Source organism: Bidens hawaiensis, unplaced genomic scaffold, assembly GCF_021521415.1.
Source record: "Bidens hawaiensis isolate Kalapana, Puna unplaced genomic scaffold, B.hawaiensis_p1.1 tig00018757_1, whole genome shotgun sequence".
Lineage (NCBI taxonomy): Eukaryota > Viridiplantae > Streptophyta > Magnoliopsida > Asterales > Asteraceae > Bidens > Bidens hawaiensis.
Window position 1 is genome coordinate 322,591 of NW_027492846.1, and position 11,579 is coordinate 334,169.

The 11,579-nt window shown below is 34.7% G+C and overlaps 1 protein-coding gene across 1 annotated transcript; it reads left to right on the top strand.

Moving 5' to 3' along the window:
- Positions 1-9,479: 9,479 nt before the first annotated feature.
- LOC143556936 (uncharacterized) lies at positions 9,480-11,128 on the top strand. The gene is made up of 6 exons (XM_077046139.1): positions 9,480-9,599; positions 9,706-9,917; positions 10,001-10,108; positions 10,176-10,245; positions 10,746-10,844; positions 10,954-11,128. The coding sequence occupies exons 1-6, from the start codon at positions 9,480-9,482 to the stop codon at positions 11,044-11,046; spliced, it is 702 nt and encodes a 233-aa protein (XP_076902254.1). The 3' UTR covers positions 11,047-11,128.
- The last annotated feature ends 451 nt before the right edge of the window (positions 11,129-11,579 follow it).

Sequence of the window (11,579 nt, forward strand, 5' to 3'; positions counted from 1 at the left end):
CCGTTTGAGGGTGGTAGGCACTGCTGAAGTTAAACTGAGTGTTCACCATTTTCCATAGGCTGCGCCAAAAATGACTCAAGAAACGAGTGTCCCGATCAGAAACAATAGAAGATGGTAAACCATGCAAACGATAAACATCATGAAAGAATAATTGAGCAACATTAACTACATCTGTCGTCTTCTTGCAAGGAATAAAGTGCACCATCTTTGAAAAGCCGATCAACCACAACAAAGATCGAATCGTTTCCCCTCTGAGTCCGAGGCAACCTCAACACAAAATCCATACTAATATCAGTCCAAGGCTGTGAAGGGACAGGCAAGGGCATATAAAGACCCGCATTAGTAGTCGTGCCCTTTGATACTTGGCAAATACGACACCTTTTAACATAACGATCTACCTCTTTCCTCATAGTTGGTCAAAAGTAGGAAGACTGCACCAAATGTAAAGTACGGCCACGACCAACATGACCCTCCCCATGTAACTCCTGAATGATTTTCAACCGAAGACTGGAGTCAGGAATACATAGTTGATTCCCTTTGAACAAAAACCCGTCATGAAAAAGAAAGTCTGACTTCTGTCCCGCTTGCACATCCTGCAACACAACTGAAAAATATGGGTCAATGGCTAACTGCTCACGAATAACTTCCAACCCCAGCACATTGACTCTCACAGAAACAAGCAGATTTTCCCTCCTGCTCAAGGCATCAGCAACTCGGTTTGAAACACCAGTCTTGTGTTTGACCACAAAAGTAAACTTTTCAAGAAATGCTAACCAACGTCCGTGTTTATGAGATATCTTGTCTTGCGTGCGAATATGCCTTAGAGAATCATGATCAGTGAATAAAACAAACTCTTTATGAAAAAAATAGTGACGCCAATGCTTTACAGCTTGGACCACTGCATAAAACTCCAGGTCATAAGTACTATATCTCAACTTTTACCCTGTTAACTTCTAGCTAAAATAAGAAATAGGTCGACCCCCTTGACTGATAACCCCGCTAATCCCAACCTCCGAGGCATCAGTATGAAGTTCAAAAACTTGCGAAAAGTCAGGGAATACTAGAATTGCTGTGGTGGTGAGTTTTTCCTTTATAACATGAAAAGCCAACTCTGCCCCCTCTGTCCATACAAACGTCTTTCCCTTCATGCAATCTGTAATAGGGGCCATAATGGAACTGAAGTGTGGAATGAACCATCTATAAAAAGAAGCAAGCCTATGAAAACTGCGGACTTCAGTGACGGTGGTAGGAGTTGGCCAGTTTTGAACAGCTACAACTTTAGACTCATCCACGTGTATCCCATCACCTGAAATAACATACCCTAAGAAAAAAACTTTAGGGGGTCATGAACATACGTTTCTTTATTGCTGCATAGAAATTGTCTCTGCGAAGTAAGGCCAAAACCTTCCTGACATGCACGACGTGCTCACTGAAAGAAGCACTATAAATAAGAATATCATCAAAATATACCACTACAAACTTCCCAATAAAAGGCCTGAGCAACTGATTTATCACACGCATAAAAGTACTAGGCGCGCTTGATAAACCAAAAGGCATCACCAACCATTCGTACAACCCTTCACGAGTCTTGAAGGCAGTTTTCCATTCATCCCCAGGTCTAAGACGAATCTGGTAATAACCACTCTTCAAATCCAACTTTGTGAAAATAGTAGCACCACTAATCTGGTCAAGCAAATCATCAAGTCGAGGAATAGGAAACCTATACCTCACAGTAATCTTGTTGATGGCTCGACTATCAACACACATCCGCCAGGTGTCATCCTTCTTTGGAGTTAACAACGCAGGAACCGCACAAGGGCTCTTACTTTCACGAACATGACCCTTAGAAATCTACTCCTCAACATGTCTACGCAACTTTTCATGCTCTCTCAGGCTCATCCTGTAATGTGGCCTGTTAGGCAATTGTGAACCAGGCTCCAAATCAATATGATGTTGGATGTCACGCAAAGGTGGCAGCCCATCCGGCAACTCATCAGGGAAAACATCAGAAAATTCCTCAAGTAAAGGAATCATAGCTTCAGGAATCTCAACCTCCTTGGGCACCGACTTCCCTATCAAAACAAAAACAGTTTCTTTCTCCACCAACTCATCTTAAAACTAACTAATGGTCAACAGGTTACCCAAATTATTTGTGGCTAATTGTTTAGGCTTGCTAGGAACAAGAGTTATCTTCACCCCACCAAACAGAAAGCTATAAGAATTGGACCGCCCGTTATGTTCTATACTTTGGTCATACTCCAAAGGTCTACCCAACAACAAGTGACCATCCATAGGAACCACATCACACAAAATATAATCTTTATATGTTGTACCAACAGAAAAAGAAACAAGGGCCCTCTTAGAGACCGTTACCTCACCACATTTTTTAAGCCATTGAAGCTTATAAGGTTTCGGGTGACTCTCCATCTTCAAGGCTAACTTTTGGACTGCCTATTCAGAAATCAGATTGTCACAACTTCCAGAATCGATAACAAACGTGCAAGCCTTCCCCAGAATGGTACATGTGGAGTAGAAGATGTTATGCTTAAGCCATTCATCCCCATCAGCCTTTGGTGTATAGCATGAGCGCCTGACCACCAAGTTCACCCCCACATCACCGGTCACAACCTCCTCCTCATACTAGGGTTCATCATCATATTCCGGGGCCTTTTCATATTCTTCATACTGTTCATCCTCAGATTCAGCAAACAAATGCCTCTTGCCCGCTTGTTTACAGTCAACTTGTCGATGGCCTGTCTCACCACACTTGAAACACTTAACCCCGCTGCTACTAGCCCCTTTAGAAGTTGACCCAGTGTTGTTAACCCCCGGCCTTTGCTGATTAGGCCCACCACAAGGTCCTCCACCACCCGACCCCGAATTTCCTCCAGTAGGGGCTGGTGACTACGAATCTCCCACCCGACGGTTTTGTTTTTCAAAAGCCAAGGCCCGTTGGTGCGCCTCAGGGACTGTTAACGGATCAAAAAGATTTTCAGAGTCCATGATCTGAACCCTTAAACCCCCAATATACCAAGCAACGAGTTGCTCATTGGTTTCTTGAATATCATTTTGAGCAACCAAATGGTAAAACATGGTCGTATATTCGTCAACCGATCTGGATCCCTGCTTCAGATTCTGCAACCGTTGATACATCAACCGTTGAAAGTTGTGAGGAAAAAAGTTGATCCGCAAACACTTTTTCATCTTGGCCCATGTCAAGATCCGGTGACTTCCCGAGTTTATTTCGTGTCAAATTCAATTATTGCCACCATGCTGACGCCCTCCCACGTAGCCTGGTAGCGATCAAAGGTACCCGCTTATCTTCATGAACCTATCGGAATTCAAACACCTCTTGTACAATAACCAACCAATCAATGAACCATTCCGGATCCAAACTAGTCCCATCAAATTCTGGGATATCTGTTCGAATCCCAGCATCCCAACGCCGGTTACCATCTCCCTGTTCTTGCCTTGGTCCCCTCTCATACCCCTCTTCGGAAGACGAACCATCATGACCAAAAAATGGATTATCGAAGTCACGCCCTCCCTGTTTTCAGGGGCCTGTTCGAATCTCAGCATCCCAACGCCGGTTACCATCTCCCTGTTCTTGCCTTGGTCCCCTCTCATACCCCTCTTCGGAAGACGAACCATCATGACCAAAAAATGGATTATCGAAGTCACGCCCTCCCTGTTTTCAGGGGCCTGTCTTCTACGATTCATCAAGTCAGCCATTCAATCAGTGATTTGATCGACCACTTGATCCAATTGTTGCTCCTCCCGTGCCATAAATCGTTGTTCCAACTCTCGTTCGTAAACCTCATCGAGCGGTTTCTGTCTCCTTGGAGGCATTTTGAGCCAGGAATTAGGCTCTGATACCAACTGATGCAACTGTAAAATGATAACGGAGATCGGATCACGTTGATCAGCGAATTCCCGTGATAATCTTCCAAATCCCACCCAAAGGTCAGGGAAAGTGAAGGGAAAAACTAATTATTATTAAATTCAAGTCTAACTTTTTAGATTACATTACCAGCATATAAAAAGACTTACAAATACGAAATGGGCCCTAAAAAGGCAATGGGCCAAACACAAGCCCAAAATGAAAAATACAAAAACTGACAAAAAAACAAAAAAAGACCCATAACTTTATTTAGGAGGCGTTTGGGCTTCGGACATGGTCCAAACCGCCATAGGCTGTTTTCCATAATGTGCTCTTCGTCTCAAGATTCGATTTAACTGTCAATGGGCCTGAAACAGAGTTTTGTGGACCAAGTTATGCCCATTTTCGTGGGCCACATTTGAAAGGACGATGATGGGCCTTCAAATATAACATGGCACGTGCTTCAAGACTTGGGCCTCCATCAATTATCCTAGAAATACAATTAATAAATCTTTTTTTAAATTTGTTAATAGTTTGTTTATCGATAATCAAAAAGCAAATAGAATATGTAAATGTATACTCTTTGATCAACAATTCATCCATTATTTGAAAATTCAAAAGCAACCGTAATCGCTAACTAAATAAAAGAACATTGAAGAAGCACTCCAACTTTCGACACGACAACAATTTTTTCTTTTTGAAAGACGAGTTTCTTTGTAATTTGTGGGACTCAAACCTAAGAACTTTTGATTTTTAAGAGACTCTGTCTCTACCACTTGACCACTAACTGCAGGACTTCATCCGACATCAATTGACTACTATGTTTTCTAGAACAATGAAATTATTTTTTTATATTAATAAATTGCTAAACAGAATTTAATTATTGTCAAATAGTATATCTATTTTTCCAAAACTTGAAGCTTTACAACTTTTACTGTTATACATTAGAGCCACCATCAAGTCGACATGAAACATCTTTCCTTATGTCTTATGATTTATTACTACTTTTATCCAAACATGTTTGGCACACATTTGGTTAGGTAATAATATTATCTAGGATTAATTTCATATATATTCTTACAAACATTACAAATATCATATATACCCAAGTAAAACTTAAAATATCATATTTATGCTCTTACAAAGTAATTAAAATATCATATATGCCCTTATAAACACAATTAAAGTATTATTTATACTTCTATTAATTAATAATAATTTAATAAATAACCATTTTACCGTTACTTTTTAAACTTAAATTTTATATATGCCCATTTTAACGAACAGACCATTCTACCCTTTTCTATTACGTAATGTGTTTATACCCTATGTTATTAATTTTAATTGACGTTTATCTTCTTTAACGACAACCAAATCGTCTCTCATCACTTCTTCAAAATTGCAAACCATTCAAAGATTTGTCGCATCGAATGATCTACATTGTAAACATTTTGTCACATCTAATCAAACTAGAGTAATATGATCATTTTTTAAAAAAATTTAATGAAGTGAGTATATATGATATATTAATAACTTTGTAAGGGCATATATGATAATTTTTAGTTTTGAATGGGTATATATGATATTTTAAATATTTGTAAAGGTATAGAAAACATATTCAAATAGTGTTACATGACGGTGAAATGGGTTAGATGCAATAGACGATGAATGGGCTTGGCCTGTAACCATTATTTTGACACTATAGAGCCCAATGGTCTTCTATTCAGATTTCAGTATTCTGCAACTACAATCTGCCTTACTTTTGAAAATTAAAAATCTGGATTTTTATTTCTTACATTAAATTTAAACCCATATACATATATATATATATATAGCCGACATAGTTTTCTAAAATTACTCTTTCATTATTATAACCGACATAATTTTCTAAAATTGTTCTTTCACCATCATTTGTAATGCCAAGTGTCAAAAATTTGTTGGTTCTTACCATTCTTAAGAAACTCCTTATTCTTATTTGAACTATTTTCTATATATATATATATATATATATATATATATATATATATATATATATATATGGTAAGGTTAAAATAAGAAGTAAAAGTATCCTAAGAAGTGTAAGAAGTGGTTTTTACCCTTAAAAAAATAAAACACACCGAACAAAAAACACACTAACAATATCCACTATTAGATGATCACATCCAACGCCCGATATTACTTCTCACACTTATTACAAATAACTCACTTCTTATTTTAACCTCACCTTATATATATATTACCAATTTATATTTACATTACATTATATATATTATAGATAGAGGTGTACAAAACCTGTTTGTTTACAAACGAAACCAGTTTGGTTTTTGCATATTCCAAACCGCTTTGGGTCAAACCAGTTCGGTTTAAAAATCTCTTTAAGCATAGAAGTAGCCAAACTGATCCAGGTCGGTTCGGGTAGGTTTTAAACTGGTTTTAACCGATTTAGCTTGATTGAAAAATACCCAAACCGCTATATTAAGTGGCGGTTTGGTTCGGTTTAATTTCCGGTTAACCGGTTCCGAACCGTTTTTTTATTACACCTCTTTGTGGATGTTACATTCAGTCAGAAAGTTATTTTGTTATATTATTTACAAATTGAACATTTTCACAAATTTTTTAAACTTATTTCTTGATGATATTCTTTACGAATTAAAATCTACTTATTCTAATAAAGTAAAATAATTATAGACATGCGTTGGTTTGTGGTTAATCCTCACAAATTTTTCCCTCCAAAACTAATAGATGTCATAGATTAATATATATTCACTTTCCTTTTACACTTCATTTATATTATATATATAACATGATTAAACTATTTACTTTTCTTTAAACTCTATTTATATTATATCTATACACTTTAATAAAAATAAATATTTACATATTATAGTAATATACATTAAAATATATTTCATAACACACTTGATGAAATCCTAAAATCAATATCAAATCGTGTTTGTTACATATTGAAAAGAATATATTTTTAAACGTTATCATTAACATATTATACTATGTATATTGTTGAAGATTGTAAAAAAAAAACTCTAATATGCTTTCAATTGCATAGTCATTTTTTTCATCAGTAAATGATAAATATATGCTTAAAAGTTGATCCATTTTTAAAATAAATCCATTTATGTATTGTTTTTTTTTACATTCCTATATTAATTTATAAATTATAAATATATGATTTAAATCTATCTATTTATTTTTTTCGGTTAATTTAGTAAACTATACATATATGTGTTAAATTGTAAGGCTAGTATATACCAATTACTTTCAAATATAATAAAGTTTATCATATGTTTCTTGGTTTTTTTTATCAAGGATTGCTTCGGGTTTTTTTATGGAACTTAAATATGATTGTTACAGGTTAAAAGTTGGTAAACAGATCGTTTGATACAAACTAACATTTGGCTCAAATTTGTTATGGGTAAAAAATGGGTAATCTGAATATTTTTAAATTTTAAGAATGCAAATATATTTATCGTCAAACTTGTTACGGGTTCAAAGTTTTTACTTGAAAATGTAAAACAAATGAAAGTTAGAATTATAAATTTGATTGAGTTTCAAATTTATTTTTAAGGACATTTTTGAAAATAGTCAAAAGATTCGGAATTTTGCACATTATTGAATATTTTCTCCATAACTAGTAATATTTAAGAAAAAATGACAAGCACTTCTGGCATGCCACCTCAAGGCATATCAGTGCTTCTAACTTTTATCAAATTAGAAATATTTGTGTCAGCATTGACTTTTCAATAAATAGTGATCAGAATGTTTTATGTGGAGCATGTCAAACAAAATTATGCTAAATTGAAGCTAAACATTCACAAAATTGAACGGGCTAACATTTTTTTTGTCAATTGGAAAAGTCGAGAAGACTCTCAAACTTATCAAAATCTTTTTCATGGTGTAGCTTAAAATTATTATTATATGAGAAGTATTTTCTGAAATTAGTTCATAAACAAATTTCTTTCAATTATACATATATGATCTTGAGAATAAATTTTCAATAGATGGAGTGTTCTCGGGTATGTTTTTGCACATGCATTATTTATTTTATTAAGTCATTTTCTTTTTGAAAAAAATCATTTTGTGATATAAATAAAAATCAATTTATGTATAATGATACAAGCATAGATGTAATGCATTTTTCTATATATTCATTATGTATTATAACTTAATTATCACTACTTGAAAAAAGGCCTTCAATGACTTGCTCACAATGACATGCATCAATTTATGACTTATAAATGAGTCTGTCTTTAAAAAAACGTCATATTTTTTAAAAAATAGAGAATTTATGACTTTTATTTTTGTAAGTCATTAAATCAGTGTCATAATTTCAAAAAAAAAAAAACCGGTGCAAGTCATATTTGAGTGTCATCTTGCAATCTCAAATAAAATAATTAATACACGCTATTATTTCTCAAATATTAACGAGCCTTCTCCCTTCTCAAATTAAACACCCTGCACTCCTCCCTTCTCCCCCAAAATTGACGACCACCACAGCCCAGCTAAGCCGACGGTCCTCCTCCACCACCGCCTAGCTAAGACGTCGGTCCTCCACCACCACCGTCGGCGCTAGGGTGTTTCTTCTCCAAGACATCGCGACACAAGCTAGGGTTTCGAGTTGATCTACAGTGAGGTATGTGCCTTCAAATATTGTTAGGGTTATGATTAATGTTGTTAATCGGTTAGGGTTTCATCAGGTAATTAGTTGTTTTTGCTGAAATCAGTTAATCAGTTAGGGTTTCATCAGTTATTTGAATGATTGTTTTGCTAAATCAGTTAATTAGTTAACTAGTTGTTTTGCTGAAATCAGTTAGGGTTTCATCAGTTATTTGAATGTTTTGCTGAAATCAGTTATTTGAAAACTTCTTCATATATGATGTACATGCTACTGTCTGGTATTTTCCGGTAATATGTGTTGTTAATTAGTTATTTGCTTGTCTGGTTATTGATTGATAATCGTACAATCAATAATATTATGCGTACTTTCTATTTGTAGGATAATTCATGTTATCTTGCGGTTGACGATCCCTTGAATATAGTCGCTAAATGAACCATATTGATGGAAGTAGGTGAGAACATTCAAGTTATGATGGAATGTAGTTTACAAGGAGATCTTCCACTACCGTTTCCATTAGAAGAGGAGCTTCTTTCTAAAGTCAAACATGGAGTGGGGCATATATTAAGTTGGCCAAGACAACTTGTCATTCGATTCTCGGACTTGGTAAATATTATTTACATACATTTTAATGCATATGGACATATTATTTATTTATATTTTTTGTAGGGAAAAGCGATGACGAAAACAGTTCCAAAACCATTACCGGAAATACAAAGTAACAAAACTGAAAAACGGTTACGAGAACCTGATGTTGAAAAAGACAAAAATAATGGAAAAGTAAAGGAGAGGGGTATAGCAGTAGAAATGGAGAAAGAAAATAATGATAATCCGAAACCGTTTGATGAAAATGACAAGCCAAAAGGCAAAGGAAAGGTGAGAAGAAAAAAAATGGAGATGATTCCTAAAAGGAGGACGAGAGCAAAAAGGAAGTAAAGGGTGAGAATCGAAAAAAGTGCTATATTAAGGATGGCTGCAATGATGGCTGATGGACAACTTGCAAAGGTTGAAACCATAAAAGTTCAGAGTGAGGATGGTTGTTTCGGGTATGAGAGCTACACGTACCTAAGTATGGAAGATTTTGAGGCGGTATTTACACTGGATTGGCTAAGTGGTTCTGTTATTACTTCATATATGATGTAAGTGAAAAAAATTTAATTTCAAGAACTGTTTGTGAAACAATTTATTTAATCAGGTTAGTTCTTTTTTTCTTAACATGTACTTGTACGAGCGAATCAAGAATGGACCCATTCAAGATCATGGAATATGTTTTGTTACCTCAACTGCAACCATGACTGATGAACGTGAAACGAAATCAAAACATATTGACGAATCAAGTAAACTACTCGCAAAACGGCTATGTAACAGAAACAAAAATGACATCATCATAGTCCCCTACAATCCCGGGTCAGAATTTTAATTTAAATAGTTGTTCGTAAAGAAATTAGGAACACGTTGTTTTGACTTAAATTGGTTTTCGGTTGTTGTAGAAAACATTGGGTGTTGGCTGTATTAGACATGAAGACTACTACTTGCTATTATCTGGATTCATTAAGGCCTATCGATGTCAATCCGGAGCTGAAGCAAATTGTCGATTCGTAAGTAATACAAATTATTGAAAACATATATATTATATTCTTTGATATATTTTATTATTTATTGTAGATCAATGGTATTGTATGCTGTAAAAACGGGATCCGACATGCGGGTAAAAGTCAACTGGGTCAACAGCAAGGTGAACACTTAATTCCTAGAGTCAACGCATATATTAATAGCAAACTAACAAACTAACAACCTGGTGTTATATATATTGACAAAATAATATAATATTATGTGCGGGTAAAAGTCATCTGTAATATTATGTGTTCCTAATTTGGTTTCTAGGTTCCTTTCCGGTAGCGTAGGAATAAAATCGTAATCGAGCAGTCATATAATCATGTAGAAATTTGAAGCTGCAAATGTTATATATATATATATGTATATATATATATATATATGATATATGATAGTGATAATTAGGTTGTATTCCTTGGATTTGCTGTATGTTGAATGTTATGTTAATCTCTATATACGCAGTAGATATATTATGGCACGCATCAGAGACTTGTTAAAATAGACTGTTTGCTTATACTGCTTATTTAGGTTATAGTGAATTTAATAAGCATTCTAGTAATTTTATTTGTTAGACCTTATGTTAAGTTGTAAGCTTTATTATATTGTTTTGTAATTTTGTAGTGTCCGACTCAACCGGGATGCACCGAGTGTGGTTATTATATCCTAAACTTTATGAAAGAGATCGTTCATGAAGGACTCCAAATACTCGTCAATAACAATGTAAGTATAAGAAATTAGATGTTTGATCATGTTTATATTCGTTTGTTTTGACCTAAATCGTTTTAACTCGACCAAATTTTGAAACGTTTTGCTTGTTTAATTTTCTTAGGTCGGGGGAGGCAAAACCGAGTACGCAGATGCGGATTTTGATGATGTTCGAGAAGAATGGTCGAGTTATGCATCACAGTTTATTTTCCGGTAATCATATATGTATGCTTTCGAATACTAACAAATACTTTTGTTAACTTGGGGATATTTGTAATATTTTGACTTACGATGTGTGATATATATCTATATATATACATATAATTTTGATGTTATATATGTGTAATTAATGTAAAAATTAGTAATAATGCAATATGTATATACATATATATATAAATACAATTTTTTTTTAAAAAAGTATACGATGACACGCATAAATGCTAGTCATAAATTGGTGTCATAATTGTGAGTAAAGAAAGTATGTCATACATGTACGTCATAAAAGCGTGTCACAAATGAGTGTCATTGATGCGTGTCATATAATATGACGCGCGGGAGCGTGTCATATTTCATTTATAACTGGGGCTTCAACGACTCGCATTTGCGTGTCATCCATACCCTTTAATGACACGTAATGCGTGTCATTAAAGGCCTTTTTTCTAGTAGTGTTATTTAGATCATCCGTGTGTTACACGAACTTTAAAACTAACATTTTATATATACAACAACTCAAAGAGTTTATGTAAACTA